General features: G+C 38.3%; 1 protein-coding gene across 1 annotated transcript in view; it reads right to left on the minus strand.

Moving 5' to 3' along the window:
* Positions 1–22041, minus strand: part of c11.1 (maestro heat like repeat family protein c11.1) — a 99804-nt gene that overhangs the window by 59232 nt on the left and 18531 nt on the right. Inside the window, exons 2-4 of the mRNA XM_067785596.1 lie at positions 6330–6507; positions 5275–5642; positions 967–3111 (exon numbers count right to left, since the gene is read on the minus strand). Coding sequence (XP_067641697.1) covers positions 967–3111; positions 5275–5642; positions 6330–6507 — 2691 coding nt within the window. The remainder of the gene's footprint in view (positions 1–966; positions 3112–5274; positions 5643–6329; positions 6508–22041) is intronic.

The raw sequence follows: 22041 nt of genomic DNA on the forward strand, positions 1-22041 counted from the left end.
TCTAACACCCCTTTCCCTATGGTCCACCCCTGTTGAAACAGCAAGTTTCCTTGGACTCCCGTTAGAGGATATTGATGACAGTTTGTGATCGGTCGCGTCTGTTAGGTGGGGCGAAGCACTGTTACAACAACAACAACAACAGTGTTCTGCAAAAATGGGAATTTTCATATTTTCGCTGATATCTCGGAAACTAGATCTGCCACAGGAAAGTGGAAGTCATATTCGGAATCAGGAGAAAAGTTCACTTTAGGAAAGGCCTATTTTATTCTTGGAGACTAAAGTTGATCAAAATTTGTTGAGTAGTGTAATCAGTGGAATGGCTAATCATTACCATTAGTAATCATTATTTAACAGGTCTGTTCTAAGTCACCCCTGGTCCACCTTTACGGTGATATCTCAAAAAGGTGTCCACCTATAGAACTAAGGCCCACTCCCTATTAAAATACTCATTAACACCTTTCATTTGATACCCATATAGTACAAACACATTCTAGAGTCACCTCTGGCCCACCTTTATGGCGATATCTCAAAGAGGCGTCCACCTATAGAACTATGGCCCACTCCCTTTTAAAATACTCTTTAATACCTTCCTTGAAACCCATGTCATACAACACATTCCAGGGTTACCAAAGCTCTCAGCTGAGTATGTAATTTTCGGTTACACCCGAACTTAGCCTTCCTTACTTGTTTGTAATTGTTTTCGAAACCATTTCGGGATTGTTTTAAAGATTATATCAGAAATATTTCGTGATTATTTGGGAATCGTTTTTCCTCCTGGGGAACAATTTGTTTATTATTTTTTATAACTCATCGATAACTTTGGGTAAACGGGTCACACACAAGGAGCGAGGCTTTATTTTCTTCGTTTGGGCAGAGCTGCTAGCAGGGGCTATTATATGTATGTATATATTCATACAGTTATTAATTATTTAGTATATAAAAAGGTATAAAATCAATTAAACTTACCAATTCGTATAAAATCAGTGCCCAATTTCAAAATAATTGGCAGCAAAGGCAAATCATTAAACGGTGCCTCCATTGGTATGCTGAAAACAGCCTCCATTATTTGCTTACGATATTTTAACGGCGCCGGTAATTGCTCTTGAGTAGCAATTATTTGATTACAAATACTCAACAGAGTCCTAAGAATAGCCGACATTATGGTTTGATCTTTCGTACCTGTCAGCTGTTGAATTAAAAAATTCAATATTGTATCATCTAAATTTTGCAACGATTGCAGTGGCTGCGCTTCGTCCAATATATGACCAAACGCTTTAATAACCAATAAATTTGTTTTATACATTTCTTGCTCTTTATGAGTATCTTTAATAAAATGTAAATTACTGAAAAAGCCAGTCGAATGCTTACGACCACCAATATGGGCGAGCTCCGCCAATTTTTTAATCAAGTGCACCAAATGCTGCCGCGATATATAACCCAATGCTAAAGCGCATGAACAAATCTTTTGCTCATACTCGGCATGTGTTATGTGTTTATCAAGCTTTTCTTGACGTGCCGAATTTATAATTAAATCGATTTTATTATTTATTGTTTCCGCATCGTTGACAAAGCATAGTGCTAAAGCGAGCGATTTGAGTAGCATACCTCTCTCAATGGATGTTGGTGTTATGATAAATTCTGTGTGTGGTGTATTTATGGGATACAGATTCAATTGTTCAGACATTTTATTAACGAGACGTTCAGCGAAATTTTCATCGCGTGCATGCAAAAAGTTCACGCTTTCGGTTATGAATTCGATTAGTTTGCGTGTGAAAACCGACTCTTTATTGATGTGCAGCAAGAGATCGGGTATAAGTTTATCCCATAGCTCATTCAGCGCAGGATTCAAATGTGGATAATAATATTTTAAGAATGATAAGATATTTGATGAACGTTTAATGCAATGGTAATTGCCCATCAAAGCAAGGCAACGCGCAAAGATTGTCTCCGGACATGGTACAATTATTTTGCCACATTTTACATTTGAATGAGCGCTCTCCTTATTATTGACCTGCTCTTCGCCTGCCACTTCTTTTCGAGCTTCATCAGCTACATCATTATCTGCTGCTGCGATTTCATATTCAATATTAGGTGATTTAGCAAATAGACTAGCTAAACATTTAGCCAAATTCGAACAAACATCTGTATAGTCGAGTAATACCAAATAGTTGAGTAATTCACGCTTCAGTAGCTCATCCATTGTGCCTGCAGTAGAGGAGAGCATGTACAGTGAATTCTCACAAGAAAGCACAAAGTTTGCATGTTCCTCAAGAGAGCCATGTTCTTGATTAACTTTTGTGTATTTACAGCTGTAACGCACCACAAACCAAACAAATTCCTTCTCTTTAATGAAACCTTTTTGCGATAGCGCCACAATCGTCTTCAGCAAAGTCATTTTCATTTTGATACCCTTCTCGGACATTACCATCGGTTTTAAACACTCCAAGAAACCATCAATTTTATATTCAATATGCGTTGTTGACGTATTCATTAAATGGGTTAGTATTAACAATGATTTGATACGTTCCCTTTCGCTATTATTACGCAAATGTATTAACAAAGTATCGACAATTTTAACTGCATAAATACCGGCGAGTAAATGAAAGCAACGCAGCACTTCATAATGACCTTTTACAGTCTGTGGCTTTTCATAGTCTGGATAAACGCAAACCAAATCAAAGAGACTCGATATTAGCTGATCAGCCACAGGATCTAATATAGTTGGCTGTAAAGCGATATTTGTTTTTAAAACTGATGCAAGGAATTGTGTCACTGAATTACGTTCGATAGAACGGCGGTAAAGCGCTAATATTTGTGGTATTAGACGTGATGATTGATCTTGTATCTTATCCACAGGTAATAAGGGATACATTGAAGAGAGTGCTTGTAATATTTCTACGCATACTTTGGGTTCACGTGAACTTAACCATTGGCTGAAGAGCACATCGTATGCAACCGATATTTCAGTAGCGCAATCGTTAGTGTAATTGGCATCATTAATTGCTGAGGACGTATTGTCGGAGTTAGTTGTTACATTGTCGGTGGCAGCATTGATGGCGGTACGTCTGGCTGTTGATAACTCTAGTAAAGCTTCGCTAAAGTGGCCAATAGCTAGAATTGAAAAAAAAATTAAGTTAAGTATGCATTAAAAAATGTTTACTTATTTTGTTATTGAAACGGGACTTAATCAAAAATTACACTGAAGATGGCACTACCCGAAACCGGTTTGTATCCAAATTAAAATTGAACAAAGGATGACGGATAATCGTTTCCAAATAATTTAGAAGTTTTTTCTTGTAGGTAGCCCATCCAGACAGGAGTTGCGAGCTATTGATAACGGTTACACGTTAGACACAAACAGAAGCAAACTCCCTGGGATGTACAGAAAATATATACTATAATAAGATTGGTTTTTATTTTAGAAAAAACAAAGAAATATTTGTAAGAATTTGGTTATCTTTGTGCACCGAAGGGAGGTTTAACAATATCCTGCATGGGTCATTCGGAAGAGCGCTGGTTGGTTTGGAACTTAGAAGCTCTGGTTGAATCACTTAAAAACTTCTATGCCACAACGGAATGGGGTGAGACCACAATTGTGAGAAATGTGTGCATGGGCACGCCACAAAATTTTTGTTGTTGTTGCCCTGGGGAGTGTTATCGATGTTGATGGTTCTTTGCCGGATGCAGATCCGGTACGTTCCGGTAACAAGCACCATTAAGGTAATAGCCCGACCATCTCGGGAAAAATTTGGTATAACCACATGAAATCTTCTAGGCCACCCCTGTTATTGTTGTTGTTGTAGCAAGAAGGACACTCCCCAAATGTCTTGGGGAGTGTTATCGATGTTGACGGTCCTTTGCTGGATGCAGATCCGGTACGTTCCGGTATCAAGCCCGACCATCTCGAGAACGAATTGTTATGACCACATGCGACCTTCTAGGCCATACCGCCCTCCCACCCCTAGATCCAAGAGGAGTTCGGGGTCGCCAGAGCCTCGGTTGTTAATGTAACAGGATTCGCCACGGATAGGTGGGTTTGGAGGAGCTATATATTGCGCTGGCAATTTGGTATTTTAGTCGCCTCTTACGACAGGCATACCTACCGCGGGTATATTCTAACCGCCTAATCCGCTGGAGGCTACCCCTGAACATCATCTATTACACCTGAACATCATCTACATAGAGAGGTAAAAAAGCTCATAGTAAAATAGCGTAATAAAATGCTAAACAGACAGTTTTTGCTGAACTGTCTCAAACTCGGACATCCCAGCAAACACTCGCTTGATCTAGTCTCGCCTTCAAGAGAGATAAGGATATATCTCCGTAAGCACTATGATGAGATCCGGCACCTACCCACTCAGCCGTTTAATCCAGATAACCTAAGCCTAATCCACACAGAATCGATAAACGTCTTCCGCACCCGGTGAACCCCGTTATCAATATACACTATCCAATTCTTTCAGAAGAAGAAAGTAGACTGCGAAGGAAGACACGAGTCACTCTAGCCCAACTTCGTTTTGGATACTTTAACAAGTTAAACTCTTACTTGTCCAGAATCTACGTAATGTAGGCCCTGATGCGATATGTCCCCACATGACACCATGTTTTCAATTGTAACGTGTACCCTACGCCTCTACAGCAGCCTCCATGGGGTCCAACCTTGTTGAAACTGCTGGGTTCATTGGACTTCCGTTAAAGGCCTTTGATGACACTAACATAGCAACAACATTAAGGATGTGGTGGATGGGATACTACATAGTGTTACTACGGTTATTGAATTCAACATTTACTCTGATAGAAAAGCGACAATAAAAGCCTCGAGCTCAGCTGGGTTACATGGTGGTCTGGGAAACAGCGCTCGCTATAGACTGAAACTAATTTAATATTGAATTAATTAATTATTAAGGCTAAATTAATTGTTAAGGCTAATTTGACATTGGCAATCGGTTGTCTGACGGTGCATTGTCCAATGGGACTCCATGTTGTATGTCTCAACAAACATACCTAGATCCCTTCTGCTGCAACGGCACGAATGATGACGAAGTGGAGTCACCGAGTCACTTCATGCTTGACAAAAATAGGCGGACCAACTTGGACCTCGACCACCCTTATTTTGTGTGGTATAACGGATATTCATGTTGTCTTAGTGAGCTAGTCCTACCGGAGTAACTAAACATTATGTTACAATGACAACCCTTGGACGGCTTAAGCACAAGCCATATTGGTACGTACATTGAACTGGTGGACGTTAAAACCTTACTGTATTTAACTTACCGTATGCATGTGCTTGCTTGATGTGATCTTGTTTGATGCCACCCAAGTTGGGCAATATGGTCGCTAATATGGGTTTAATAAATGGCACAACACCAGCAACGTTTGCTGTGGCCAAAGCGCCTAAACATTGCATAACCATAAAATGTGCAAGAGCTCCCTCTTTGGTATGCGCTATCAAAGCTTCCATAACCATTTTACAATGAGAATCACTTTTACGGCCGATGGCTACTAAAATAGTTAATGCATGTTCCTGTATGTGCGGCTGATGATCTGCTGAACGGGTTAATTCTTCAATTGCAAAAGTAATAAGTTTTTGATTCGACTCTGATGGTATGAGTGTGTCCGAGTTAACAACACGTTCGATGGCTCTGACAATGAAAATAAAAAAAGTTTTGAGTTTATGACAATAAAAAAAATTGTTTTTTTTAAATAGTAATAAGCGATAAAGGACACTCTCGAAATCGCTTTCATAAAAAGATACAATCGATCGATAAAAGCTGGTACAGGGAGGATTGGAAACACGTCCTTTCCAACCGTCCGATAAGAGTGGCTCATTCTGCTGAGCTGCTAGCTTTTGTGTTGCTCGGAATCAAATGCATTCCGACAGCATAAATAACAAAACTGTGTAACCTTAAGTTTTGGAACAGGACATAATTGGAAATACACTCTTTCCAACCTCCCAATAAAAGTGCATTATAACTCTGAGATCCGAGTCATATGTGTTGATCGGAATCTATTGCATTCCATTCATTAAATAATTAAACTATGTAATCATAAGTCTTGGAGTAGGGCAGGATTGAGAACACGTTCTTTCCCACCTCCCAATAAGATGACTCCAGGACTCGCCCGTTGGGACCGCCAGTTCCCGTGCTGATCGGAATCGCATACATTCCGACAGCCCAAATTTTAGAATCCTATTATTAAAATTTACTTATAAATTGTAATAATATAAGTTTTAGGCTTAAAACGCCGTAATAATAAATAATAATAATCTTTTTTGCGTCGTTTTAGTTCAGCTTTTTTGGTTGCAGCTAACTATCTGAAAAAACACTCACTTTAGTAATGTGATGACTGTTTGCTCTGGCAGCTTTGGATTCTTTTCTCGATATTCTACAAGCACATCTGTGGTACGTGCCGGATGCGTTTCTAATATTTTTGTAAGCGAACTTTTAATAGCTGTACGCACAGTTTCATCCTTATCGATAAGACCTTCCATAAGGCTGTGCAGAATGCCTGTAAAAAACGAAAAATACGCATATTTAATAAATTGATAAACATTGTACATAAATCCAGGAGAGTTGGGAAAGGTTGAAAATCAAAGTGAAATCATTTTATCAAGCAATGAAAATCACTTGGTTACCACCAGCGCTAAAAGGGCGTAAATGTACATTGCTAATGTATACAAGGTTGTGTGTGCATTATTCAATCAGGATGTAAATCTAAATGAATTACATGATAGTTGGTTGATTTTTCCCTTCATTTCTCTTTGTTAAGATGGTTCTAGCACGTGATAACTGCGCTGCTAACGACTGGCGATGAATGTAGCCATCACAAACACTTTTTATTAAACCAAGTGGTACATATGAAAATATTTTGCATATGCGAGCAAGCTATACAAGTAATTGAATTGACCTACATTTAACCATGTCTCTATTATGGCTAGCTAACGGTTTGCAGCATGCAACAGGTTGAAGCCCCATACCAAGACGAGGCAAATGATTTATTTGTATGTAAATATTAGGGTGATCACTTTTGCGGGAAAAGAAAATTATTTAAAGTCCGATCTAACAAATTGATTGACCATAATAATCGTGGCTCAGCTGGGTTACATGGTGGTCTGGGAAACAGCGCTCGCTATAGACTGAAACTAATTTAATATTGAATTAATTAATTATTAAGGCTAAATTAATTGTTAAGGCTAATTTGACATTGGCAATCGGTTGTCTGACGGTGCATTGTCCAATGGGACTCCATGTTGTATGTCTCACCAAACATACCTAGATCCCTTCTGCTGCAGCGGCACGAAGGATGACGAGGTGGAGTCACCGAGTCACTTCATGCTTGACAAAAATAGGCGGACCAACTTGGACCTCGACCACCCTTATTTTATGTGGTATAACGGATATTCATGTTGTCTCAGTGAGCTAGTCGTACCGGAGTAACTAAACATTATGTTACAATGACAACCCTTGGACGGCTTAAGCACAAGCCATATTGGTACGTACATTGAACTGGTGGACGTTAAAACCTTACTGTATTTAACTTACCGTATGCATGTGCTTGCTTGATGTGATCTTGTTTGATGCCACCCAAATTGGGCAATATGGTCGCTAATATGGGTTTAATAAATGGCACAACACCGGCAACGTTTGTTGTGGCCAAAGCGCCTAAAGCTCAACTTTCAAAGCGCCTCGAGCTAAACTTTAACTGGAGTTTGAACACGCATTGAAAAACCGGACATAAGAGAGCTTAACATAGCATTTCATTGAACTAAGAATCCAAAATTGCTTCAATATCGGTCTATGTGTTTGACCGTTTTACCAAGTAAAGACTCGGAATTATAATGATTTAAAAAAAACTGTTCGAGGTAGCAACAATAATTCAGAAATAATAGTTCTGATGGCATCCTAAATACAGTCTGGAAGTTGTTCTGAAAACAATATTCGCGCGATAATTCTCAAGCAGTCGCAAAACGATAACAAAAACAAACTAGAGATTTTTCCAACATTACGCCGAAATGATGCCAAAATAACCCCTAAAATAGTCCCGAAATTAACTTGAAAATAGTACCGAATAGTTACGAAATAGCCTCGGAAGATCCTGCAGATGAACCCGAAATGTTTTTTTATAATCACGAAAGCCCTAACGAAGTTATCCTCAGATGGTATTTTAAACATTTCCGCAATTGTCTCGAACTGATTCCCTAAACAATTCCGAAACTATTCCGAAAAGTCAAAACTGTACTGAAATTATCTCAAAAGCAATCACCAAATTATCCCAAAAGCAATCGTGAATATACCCCGAAATAGTACGAAGATCATCTTTAAGATAGTCGCAAAATAGTTGTTTGGTAGTACCGAATAAATCCTTAAAACAATTCCAAAATGGTATGAATATTAGACTGGATCGATTTATTAACCGATATGACGCCATCGATTTTTCGCTGGGATTGGGCTCAGTTCCACTACGCATACCCAAAAAAATAATTTACGAGCCTACGAAATTTCATTTTTTTTCTTACTTTTTACCGACTTTGATTTTTAAGGTTTTTTTTTCATGACCTACTAAAAAAATTGTCATTTGATTGTAAACAATTTTTTTGTTTTCAAAAAACTATTATCGCCAACGTTTTTAGCGGACATTTTTGGGTCGGGTATAAATATGAAAATTTTTTAGTAGGTCATGAAAAAAACCTTAAAAATCAAAGTCGAAAAAAAGTCAAAAAAATTAAATTTCGCAGGCTCTAAAATAATTTGGTTGGGTACGCGTAGGGGACCTTTTTTTTATGAGCCCAAATCCTATCGAAAAATCGATGGCGCGATATCGGTTAACTTTCGTCCATACAAATCGACCCACCCTAATGAATATACATATATATTAGCCATTCTAATATCCGTTTTTATTTATATTAAGTTTTTTAATACTAAACCATTCGCTATTTTAGCAAAACGCAAATTACTACATTTAAAATTTTTATATTAAGTACATACATAGTTCACTCTAATTCTATTTTTTTAATTAAGTAAATATTTTGCGCTAAGGCCAAAAAACTTTGAAATACGAGACTTCCATTTCTTCAAATAAGCGCTTAACGAAATGATTCGGCTTTTGTTTACAAAAAGCTTTTGTTTTTAATTTGATTATACTAAATTTGGCAAACAAGCGGTTGTTTCTAGCCATTTAAAAACTTTTAATACGCTCTTAAAATTGTTCATAAATCATATTTCCTATGCTTAATTTTACCATTTAGATTGCGTTGTGCAAATATTTGAAGCATTTTCTGTTTACATCGTTCACCGATTGACGTCGTCCTAACACTTTTTTCCTGTAGAATGAATGCTAAAAAGTTTGCTAACGAATCCAGCATTTTTCGTTATTATATTATCGCGCTTTAAATTGACTTTGTCGGAATTTTTTGATATACGAAAAACACTATTCTAGCTGTTTTCTTTAATCTACATTGTCTATTCTGTTATTTTTTTATATTAATATAAATATTCTTATACTCACATTATTATATTGTACACATATCCAAATATTGATTTACTTTAAGAGACAATAGTCTCACTTGTACAAATGTGTTAACTAATAATAATAATAATAATAAAAATATTGTAACGAATTTAGTGAATTTCTGATATTTATGTACCTTCTTTAGCCTGGCCTTTATTTAGATTACTTTGCGAGTAGTACTTCACGATTAAAATTCGCAAACAATAGCTTGTTTAAATCAAAACTGATTAGTTATTACTCAGCTTGTGCTGCTTTTATACTCTCTGTTTCCTCGTTCATCCATTTCTCCTAAGCTCTAGTAATTTCGGTAACAGTTGTAGCTCATGCTTGGTTAGCAGCTATATAAGTACATGTATATTTGTAGTTTATAGCCATATGCGTGTGTATGTGTGAGTAACTACTTCGGCTGATGACTACATGCGTGTGTGTGAGATATCTCTTCGTCGCCTTCTACATAAGTATTGCTAGCTTTAATATGTACACAAAAGTGTATGCTTCATGTTTTTGTTGTTGCATGATTATTTACTAACAGCTTAGTGATGCTAATATTCGTCACAGTATATTTCACAGATAGTGCTTTAAAGCCCCGTCACATAAGTAGTTTTTCATATACATAAGTAGATGTGTTTAACGCAATCTTATGTATGATAAGTAGATTGCACGTATTTTTATGGAGACCGGCAGATCGAGCGACACCAGCGCCATCTGACATGTAAAAGTAGCCAACTCCCAAGATTGCGTTGAACGCATCTATATGAAAAACTTTATTGTGGCTCGGCAATTAATGCACCGGCCTTTACTCACAGTTCATTACTAATGCAAAAAATATCAGCCTCACTCAAGTTCACACATAAGACCAACCTATTTGACGATCCCCATACAAACACATGCAGTCAACTTATCTGTCAGCGCACGTTGCTGCAGTTGACTGCATGTGTTTGTATGGGCAAAGAGGATAGATATCCTCTTTGGTATGGGGATCGTCAAATTGGTTATTATTGTGTTCGGGCCTTCAGCATGGTGGTAGTGAAGCTGAAAAATGTTCGACTGAAATTTAAAAGCTGGGCCCGTATCGTATATCGTATTGTAACGAATTTAGTGCATTTCTGATATTTATGCACCTTCTGCTAATGTTCGAATCGCTAAACTGTTGAATAAATCACTCCAATATTCAGTATTGTAAACTGGTCTTTATTTAGATTACTTTGGGAGTAATACTTCACAATTATACTTCCCAACCAATAGCGTGTTTAAATCAAAACTGATTAGTAATTACTCAGCTTGCGCTGCTTTTATACTCTCTGTTGCCTCGTCCGCATATTTCTACAAAGGTCTAGACGTTTCACCTTCTACAACTGTTGTATCTCCTGCTTGGTAATTTAGTTATATGCGTGTGCATGTGTGGGTAAGAACTTCGGCTGATGACTACATGTGTGTGTGTGAGATATCTCTTCGCTTCGAGCTGCTGGTATATATGTGTGTAAATGATGATTGATGTGTGCATGTACACAAGTGTGGCTTACTTTAATGTTTTTGTGTTGTGAGCTAATATTTGCCACAGTATATTCAGCTTCAGCTTTTTAAGCAAAAATTTTTCTTTATTCATTTACATAAGTGGAGCATAGCAAACTTCCAATAATTTTTTTTGATTGACTCAGATGAGTCACTCAGCATGAGTGGTAGTGGAAAAATAAAATGACTGCACTATCACTAAGCTAGAAAAAAATAGTGCTCACTCCAATAATGCTAATGAAAGTGTGATGAAATCAAAATTCATGATATTCGTTTTTAATTTTTTTTTAATTTTTTATTCGTTTCTAAAACGAATTATTGTGCATTCAGCGTCTTGTTCGACTAATAGCGTTTTCTTTTCTGAAATAAATTGTTGCCTCAGTAAATGGTAAAGCCTTAATAGTGGTACTCCTACCCCAGAAAATTGTCAACATTTATAGTGCATACAAAGAACATTTCATCTCACCATATTCACTCATATCACAAATTACACAAGAAGATTGCGCATGTAAACATTAGATCATCTCTTTTTTATGGGCAATTCTTACGTCATTTTCCTTTAGCTCTTGTTTTTATCTCTCTTTCTTTCATTCGCTCAGTCAACTGTGACGTAGTTACGCAGAACGGAGCAATTTTTAACTCGTGAATGCGCAATATGGTAGGTTATCTGTGCACTCATATATGTGGAACTCAAGAGCGAATTGAGAGTTTCACAGAGTTGCACTGCCACACCGCCATTTTATACAGGGTAAAAGTGTAACGCTTTTGCGTTGCGAGCTGGCAACAATTTTCACAATAGAACGAAATACCCCGTAAAGGCGTTGCCTGTTTTTTAGAATAGAACAACAACCCTTGCGCGGCGTACAAAAAGCGTAACACTATAGCCAGAAAAGAAAAGGCTATAACTCTTAAGGTGTCTTCACTTGCAGCTGCGTGACGATACTAACAGATTACATGGAAATCTGCATTTCACCTGTGTGCTCTTTTGCGGCCTGTGAGTTTTCTTACCAAAATGCTTTGCAAACACGCGTAGTATTTGTAGTGGTGTCATTTTCAGATTGATAGTTTAGCGCTATATTTTTATAATGACCTGCACTGCTCCTTGAGGAAAGCCTATTGATAACAATTGTATACACCTTAGAAATATAGTTTGGCTAGAAAAGGGGCGCACAATTTTCAACTTCCCTATTTATTTATTTATTTATGAGAAATACAATTATAAATAATTATATTACTTTGAGAAGGCACTAGCGGCTAAGACTATCGGCCTGTAAACCCTATTTATACATATATAGATGTTTTGAACTATGCGAATTGAATATAAATTTTCACTTTATTTTAGCCGTGTATGTATATGCGTAGAATAGTTGGACGACGGCAACCCTACTCAAAATAATTGTTTTTATTATTACTATAAACAACTCTTATGAATGAGTCTTTATGAGTTTGTAGAAGTGTCGATTAAAAACCTACCCCTCTACAATGTTTTTGATTCAATCTGATTTAACTTGAACTTCACCATATTTCTCAATGAACATAATTATTACCGGCATTCCCCTGCCTTCGTAATGATGTGAACACAAATAGCACGCTTTGTTAGAAATCAATGAAGACCATGAAAACGTTTGTACTTAACGCCAACAGAATCTTATATGATATAGCGTACTTAAATATAAAGAATCTTATTTAAGAAATATCGCGTCCGCTTTAGCATTCTATGGGCCATTTTATACACCTTTCTTTTTGGTGGGAAATCGAGCAGGATAAAAAACAAAATACGCTGCTAATTAAGGATATGTAAAAAGTCTCTTTACAATGTTCCTCTTCCACATCAGTACGATATGTCTAAATGCCGCGATTCGTGCGACTCATAGCGGAACTTTTTGTGACAGGTATTGCACTACTGTTAGACTTTGAAATTTCAAGTTTCTGGCTTATCGGGAAGCTACTTTTAAAAGGACCGGGAGCTTCTAAATTTGGAATGAGTTTTCCAATTATCTCGACCCGTATATTGTCCCGCTCCTCGGAACTATGTTCGAGGTTGCAAGTTTGTGGCACAATAGGAAATTTCTTAACACTTGATCGCAAAATTCCATCCGATTCCTACGATTTTCCATAATATCTAAATATGTCATAAATGTTGTTAAAGTGTCATTGACCTCTGAACCACATTTCAAATTTCCAATCTTTAGCTCACCGGGAACTTAAAATCTTATTATTGATAATTAAGGCATCGTATATTCTTGGACTATTTTGTTGCTGTTTCGTAAACATTTCTCAATGACTTCAGCAACAGTTCAGGACTATTTGCAGGATCATTTCGAAATTAAAAACAGGTAAGGAAGTCTAAGTTCAGGTGAAACCGAACATTACATACCCAGCTGTACACTTGAAATGCTGTTCTTGTTTGTTTTGTTTTGTGTTACAAGGCTGCGCAATAATACATATACATACATATGGTTCTATTCTGAACTAATTTTTCTTCGAGTTATGGCTCTCGAAACATAAAAAATTGCTTAGTCATAAAAGGGGCGATGTCATGCCCATTTTTTAAAATTTGAAGTTTTTCCCATTTATTGTTATAAATCCACCTGGGAAATGAAATACCATTGATATAAAGTTCCTTTTTTGCAAAGATATAGCTTATTTTATTCGTCCACGACCCTTTTAAAAATCTTTTACATAAAAGTGCGCGTGGTCTTTCTTCAAAGCATTCTTTGTAGTAAAGGCAACCTCTCTGCCGAATTTTGTTGCGATAGGTTTAACGATTTTTGATTTATGATTAATAATATTTGTCAAATTGATTTTATCACAAGTGGGCGGTGCCACCCCCATTTTAAACAAATTTTTCAAATTTTTATCAAGAGTCTCAATATCAGTCCACACGTAAAATTTCAACATTCTAGGTGTATTATTTACTAAATAACTAAGTTTTAAGAGTTAAGAGATAAGCTCGTGTACCAAATTCGGTGAAGATATCTCAATATTTACTGAAGTTATCGTGTTAACGGACAGACGGACGGGCATGGCTCAATCAAATTTTTTTTCGATACTGATGATTTTTATGTATGGAAGTCTATATCTATCTCGATTCCTTTATACCTGTACAACCAACCGTTATCAAATCAAAGTTATAATACCCTGTGTACAAGTATAGCTGGGTATAATAAATAAATGTAAGGCGTGATAACATCCGAAGAGATTTTGGGCCGAGCTTCTCTCCCAAGTTGCGTCGTGCTCCTTTTATTTTTTCCTACAAATTGGCGGGACGGGACCTACTTGTTTTATGCCGACTCCGAATGGAGTGCTTGCCAAAGAATGCCGATGGGCAACCAGCTTAGAAAAGTTTTCTTCTTATTGAAAAACCTTGTTTCTAAAATTTTTATGTTGCTTTGCCCGGGGCGTGAACCCAGGATCTTCGGTGTGGTAGGCAAAGTACGCTACCATCACACCACGACGGTCGCATTCATTTCAAAATTATTTCGGTGCAATTTTGGGGTAATTCCAGGATCACTTATCCACTATTTTCAAAATCATTTCGAGACTGGTACACGGGACCAATTCGGAACAATTTCAAAACTACTTCGGGATTATTTTAGGTAAAATTCAGAAAATTTTCAGGATCACTTTGGGTCTATTTTAGGTATAATTTCGAGAAAACTTCAGAATCTAGTTCAAAATGCACCAAAATTTCAACACTGATCTGCCATGCGTGCGAATGCGTTTACCTTATCGAGACAATCAATCGGCAAGGTAAAGACGTCGGCAACATAGACAGCCTCATCTATATAGTATACAGTAGTTTCATTGTCCGCACCAACTCACAATTAATTGAATAATTTCAGTTAAAATTTGTATGGCGCTGTAGCTATAAATATTAACGAGCCGGACCCGTGCGCATCTTGCGCAACCAATATAAAAGTCTCTTATCAAATATCAACAGAAATCAGCTGTTCTATCAATCAATTAAAACTTACAGCTTGCGCTGCCATCTGGCGTGTGGAAGCAACTGCCGGTAATGCAGTGCAAATATTCACAATAATGCCATAGTACAAATAGATTTCTTTGTATGCTCACCATCGTTTATTTTTAACAAATTATTTTAATACACTGAAAGAAATGGTGCTAGTAAAATCAACAAATCGGTTCTGCTGTTCTTGACTTAACAACCGTTAATGATCGACTTATGGCTAATTCGACCGAGTTCTTTGTCAAGCGAACAAATTAGTTTAGTCATTTCAACAGAAGAGAAATTGTCGCTCTTAAGTTAACAAAATTCTGTAAAATTGACAGATTCCTAATCAATCTAACTGATTTTTCTGTTAACACAACTGATCTCACTGGTCATTTCAACAGCGATCAACAGTCAATACATGAGCAAATTTCAAAGAGAATTTTACGCTCACTATGCTCTCTAATTTGTACTTATGACGATGGTGCCACTTCTTAAAGAAAAACACCAAAATAAGAAAACCACCAAATCGAAAAAACACACCAAATGGGAAAACAACAAAAAACTAGTTTTTCAGTTATCAATACAAAACGAAAAACCCTTTTTTGAATTTACTGTGCAAAAAATTATGAGATACCGGGACACCTATTTATCGGGTACAATTTTGCAACTTCTCCTCCAAGCAAAATGCAAAATTGCACCTTCTTGCTGCAAAAGTTTTGTTTGAACGAACAGTATTTTTTCCAAAGTTAGTAACATTTTGTTCAAGTTTTTACGAATTTTCACTCACGCGAACGAATCTAATAAGATAATAAAAAACATCCTTTTTTTAATGTTGATGTTTTCGACAACATAAAAGTTTGAGTTGTTTTGGAATCGTTTCAACTTAAAGTGTTACGAAAATTAAACTTGCCGGAATTACATGTAAGGTTACTCCAGTGGTGAATTACCTTTCGAAGTTCAAAACTATAAATTAAATAAATTATAAATATAAAATTTGGTGAAAGCGCGTTTAATAAAACAAAATAATAAAGTGTATAATGTTTAATGTATGCCAGCATATTTGATGTACGCCCAATTGAAGTTCGGTTACTAAGTGCATACATATGTATGTGTATGTAGCAAGCATGCGTATTTATGTATTCACATATTTACGTATGCACGTATATGGCAACATATTGTAACGAATTTACTTGCAAATCCCCTTATTTGCAATCCTCGGCTAACGTTCGTATCGCTAAATTGTTGAATAAATAACTCCAATATGTAATAATGCAAAATGACCTTTATTAAAGTACTTCACAATAACACTCAAACTGTGCAACGAATAGCTTGCTTAATAACCAAACTGATTGATAGCTCAAATGAAACTCTACTATCAAAAATAATACTGCTATTGCTCGCTAGATAGCGTCTGAATCGAAACTTGCCCATAGCGCCTCTACCGCTGATGCTTTTATACTCTGTTATTTCTTCGTGGCATCTTCTAGGCGCTTCCAGAATTTTACTTAGTTATAAATTTCTCAGCTACAACTACAGATGTATAATTTCTCATTTGAGTAATACTTGCACAAATTATTGCCCTCTCTTGTGACAACTCAGATAAGATACATATATGCATGTGTTTGTGCATTTCGTACATATGTGTAGACGCAATTATTGATTCGTTTGTGTAGTAGATACATAATGATTGATCTATGAATGTGCATGATACCACTGTTTAGCATCGGCTTAGAGTTGGCAGCACCCCTTAGTTTTGCTAATATTCGTAACAATATGTACTTTCGTACAAAGCTGTCGCAACAACTTTTTTTGTTCATTTGACTACTGAAACGGTCAATTACGAATCAACGATTTGTGCCCAGTTCATTCAACATCTTGTTGCGATGGATAAAAATTTACAGACATTTCGGTTGAATTTACCCGTATTTCGGTTGATTTTACCAGTATTTTTCTTTCAGTGTAAAATATAGCTAAACAAAAGCACTACGACCAAAATTGCCCAAAGCTCGCTAATAGCCCGAATCTCCATCTTTACAACCAAAACTTTATTTATAGATTTGGATTCCAAATAAGAGCGAAAAAGGGACCCGTACATAAAAACAGCAATTAGAAATAATATATATGATACCAGAGGAAACCTATTAATTTTTCGTACTTGATTTCTCGACATTTTAATTTATGGGTGCTCGTTTGACTGGCATAAGAAATATATCGGATGAATTAGGCCCAGTTTTTCAGTACGAGTTTAAACTCCAGTTTGTTAAGTAACATAACAATTTTAGCTCATATTGGTTTAAGCGGCCGAAGTGGCAGGGTTCAGCTTTAGGCAACCTGGAGTTCAAATTTGCACTAAAAACCGGGCCTTAGTAGCGTGTGTGGTAGTAGAGGTTTACATATCAAACAAGCCGTATCACAAAAATTATATAAAAATCGCCATCAAGTGAAAATGGCTCTTATGCTAAATTTACACTGCACCAAATGCGTCATGGCGGCCGCCGTGGTATGGTGATAACGTGCTCCGCCTACCACTCCGAAAATCTTAGGTTAAAGTCCCGGGCAAAGCAACATCAAACATTTAGAAACAATTTTTTTTAATTAGATTTGGCAAAGCCTCGCAAATTTATTTCCGCCATGAGATCTGCACTGCACTGAATTCTCATCTGCCATAGCAGATGCCGTTCGGAGTCGGCGCAAAACATGAAGGTCCTGGAAGTTCGCATTTGAGATCAGTGGAAAGGTAGTATTAGAGCCATTTTCCCATGTAAACTATAAGATTGACGACTTACTTGAAGGTATAGAAAAAGTGTATGAAAAATAGTTGCATATATTCAATTTTTATTTGCTGAAACCAATGTAAGTTTTTGCATCTTTCCGAAATTGGTGATTCGATCATCCTTGCTAGAACTTAGGCAACAAGTCCTATCATCACTGCCGAATAACTATCTTAATGGCTTTAAGAGTCTGGGGCTTCAAAAAAAAAACATAAAAAGAACTCCGGGTCGGTTAAAATGGGGTTATTTGGCCGGACAGCGCAAACCATCAAAACAAAAGACTAATCCACGCGGAAATGCTTCCTTCAGAATATTTCACGTTCATGAAGAGGAAACAAATTTATCCAGATTTGTATTCTGTATTTGTTTACTTCAAAAATATATGTGACTTGTAGTGCCATTTGCAAAAGTTATAGCGATTTCCAATAGCGTGATTACTTTTGCTCCACCATAGCATATTTGACGACCATAAATGCATATTTTAAACCATTAATTTAGATTTTAGAGGAATTTTATAAGCGCCTTAAATAAGTATCTTTTTTGCATATCTGTACAAGCCCGTTCTTGAACATAAAGCAACTAAGTTATGACGAAAAAAACGCAATATATAGTGTACATACAGCACCTTGTTTGCATTGTGTTGTAACAATCCTTAAGCACTGTTTAACTAGTTAAATCCCTTTTTATGCTTGCTGCTCTGCTAATATTGAGTATACACCTTTTCCAGTTACTTACTTAATTGGCGCTTAACCGTCTAAACGGTTATGGCCGTCCAACAAAGCGCGCCAGTCGCTCCTTCGCTCCGCCAACCGGCGCCAATTGGTCACACCAAGGGAGTTTAAATCGTTTTCCACCTGGTCCTTCCAACGGAGTGGGGCCGCCCTCTACCTCTGCTTCCATAGGCGGGTTCCGATAGAAACACTTTATTGGCCGGAGCATCATCTTTCATTCGCATAACATGGCCTAGCCAGCGCAGCCGCTGCGTTTTAATTCGCTGGACTATGTTGATGTCTGCGTATAGCTCGTACAGCTCATCATTAAATCTTCTTCGGTACTCGCCATCGCCAACGCGTAGAGGTCCATAAATCTTTCGAAGAACTTTTCTCTCGAACACTCCCAAAGCCGCTTCATCTGCTGTTGTCATGGTCCATGCTTCTGCCCCATATAGCAGGACGGGTACGATAAGTGACTTGTAGAGTATGATTTTCGTTCGCCGAGAGAGGACTTTACTTTTCAATTGTCTACCTAGTCCAAAGTAGCATTTATTGGCAAGATTGATTCTTCGCTGGATTTCAGTGCTGATGTTGTTGCTAGTGTTGATGCTGGTTCCCAAATAAACGAAGTATTTTACTATTTCGAACTTATGGCTGCCAACAGTAGCGTGGTTGCCAAGGCGCATATGCGCTGACTCTTTGCTCGATGACAGCAGGTACTTCGTTTTGTCCTCATTCACCATCAAACCCATCTTTACCGCTTCTTTTTCCAGTTTGGAGTAAGCAGAACTAACAGCGCGGGTGGTTAGGCCGATGATACCAATGTCATCAGCATATGCCAGTAATTGCACGCTTTTATATTATATTGTTCCAGTGCGGTTAAGTTCTGCAGCTAGTATAATTTTCTCCAGCATAAAATTAAAGAAATCGCACGATAGGGGGTCACCCTGTCTGAAACCTCGTTTAGTTTCAAACGGCTCGGAGAGGTCCTTCCCAATTCTGACTGAGCTGATGGTGTTGCTCAACGTCATTTTGCACAGCCTATAAGTTTTGCGGGGAAACCAAATTCAGACATAGCGGCATATAGGCAGCTCCTTTTCGTGCTGTCGAAGGCGGCTTTAAAGTCGACGAAGAGGTGATGTGTGTCGATTCTCTTTTCATGGGTTTTTTCCAAGATTTGGCGCATTGTGAAAATCTGGTCGATGGTAGATTTACCAGGTCTGAACCCGCACTGATAAGGTCAAATCAGCCGGTTCACGGTGGGCTTCAATCTTTCGCACAATACACTTGAAAGGACCTTATATGCGATATTAAGAAGGCTGATTCCACGATAGTTGGTGCATTTTGCAGTACCCTCTTCTTGTGGACTGGGCAAAGAACACTTAGATTCCAACCGTCGGGCATGCTTTCGTCCGCCCATATTTTGCTAATAAGCTGCTGCATGCGCCTTACCAACTCCTCGCCGCCGAACTTGAATAGCTCCGCAGGCAATCCATCAGCGCCCACGGCCTTGTTGTTTTTCAATCTGGTTATTGCTATTCTAACTTCGTCATAATCGGGCGGGGGGACATATATTCCATCATCATCGATTGCGGGATCGGGTTCTTTATCTCTGCGCGGTGAATTGCTGCCTCCATTTAGGAGAGCAGAGAAGTATTCCCTCGATAATCTAAGCACTCTCTGGACATCAGTTACAAGGTCGCCGTTTTCATTCCTACAGGAGTTTGCCCCGGTCTTAAAACGTTCCGTCTGTCGCCGTATTTTTTGGTAGAATTTTCGCGCGTTATTTCTGGTGGCTAGCAGCTCAAGTTCCTCGCACTCACGCCTTTCTGCTTCTGCTTTTTTCTTCCTGAAAAGGCGTCTCGCTTCCCTTTTCAACTCACGATAGCGTTCACTCACTCCTCTTGTCGCGCTCGCTTTTAACGTAGCCCTGTAGGCAGCGTCTTTTCTTTCGGTTGCAACGCGGCATTCTTCATCGTACCAGTTGTTTTTTCGTGGCCGCCGGTAACCAATTTTTTCCTCGGCGGCAGTACGAAGTGCTTTGGAGATATGCTCCCACTGCTCCTGTATTCCTTCAGGATGAGTTGTGCTCTCAAAAAGCAGGTGTGAGAATCGAGTTGCGAAATCATTGGCAGTCTGTTGTGATTGAAGCTTTTCGACGTCTAGCTTTCCTTGTTTTTTGTTCCTTGGTTTTAGCCGCGTTGAGGCGGGTGCGTATTTATGCTGCAACGAGATAATGGTCCGAGTCGATGTTAGGTCCTCGGATCGTGCGCACATCTAAAACACTGGAGGCATGCCGTCCGTCTATCACAACGTGATCGATCTGATTGCGAGTATTCCGATCAGGAGACAGCCATATAGCTTGATGTATCTTTTTATGCATGAACCTCGTGGTGGATATGACCATGTTTCGAGCACCGGCAAAGTCAATCAGCCTCAGTCCGTTAGGAGAAGTTTCATTGTGTAGGCTGAACTTTCCGACTGTAGGGCCAAAAACACCTTCTTTGCCCACCCTGGCGTTAAAGTCGCCAAGCACGACTTTTATATCATGACGGGGGCAGCGCTCGTATGTGCGTTCTAATTGTTCATAAAAAGTGTCTTTCACCTCATCGTCTTTCTCCTCTGTCGGCGCATGGGCGCAGATGAATGATATATTAAAAAATTTTGCTTTTATTCGGATAGCGGCGAGACGATCGTCCACAGGCGTGAATGCCAGCACTTGGCGGCAAAGTCTCTCTCCCACCACGAATCCGACGCCGAAACTGCGCTTATTCGTATGGTCACTCCAATATATGTCACTATTTTTGATCTTCTTTCTTCCTTGCTTCGTCCAACGCATTTCTTGGATGGCGGTGATGTCAGATTTTGCTTTGACGAGGACATCAACCAGTCGGGCATCTGCACCAATCCCATTCAGGGAGCCGACGTTTCAGGTGCATGCCCCCAATTCATTGTCCTTCAAACGTTTGCCATGGTCGTCATCAATAGAGAGTGTATTTATCCGAGGCTTGTTGTTATATTTCATTGGAGTATGGTTTTACGTGGCGGGTCCCAAGCCCAGCACACAACCCGCTCAGCGGGGGTGAAAATATTACTTGGCACGTTTATATAGCGAGCCACTTGCTCCAAGACAGACGCCCGCTTGCAGCCGCACCTAGAGGTGTACAGACGCTGCCGATGAGATCTCCCCCGGCTAGCCCTTAAACCGATTATGTCAGAGTGGCCTAGCCGGGTTGTCGCCTTCTCACATTAGCTCACCGCTAAACGGACACATGCGAGTACATACCGAATTTTTACATGAAGAATATCACAATAATAAAGTAATTTATTTTTAGAAAAATATGCAGAAACTACCGCTATCTCATTTCACAATTTCACAGCTGATTCCATATAGTATGGATCGATTTGTTTTTGCTTCTGGAGCTTATATATAGGCACCCAAACTGTTTTAACTTAAAAACAAAGTTCCTTGTAAAACAGTTATTTTTACACATTTTGAGAAAAAGTTTATACATATTAGTTACATATATTCGGATTTAAATTTTTTAAGCTCGAAATTTCGGGAATAAAAGTACAACCATAT

The sequence above is a fragment of the Eurosta solidaginis genome, chromosome 4 (genome assembly GCF_040869045.1).
Source record: "Eurosta solidaginis isolate ZX-2024a chromosome 4, ASM4086904v1, whole genome shotgun sequence".
NCBI classification, from domain to species: domain Eukaryota; kingdom Metazoa; phylum Arthropoda; class Insecta; order Diptera; family Tephritidae; genus Eurosta; species Eurosta solidaginis.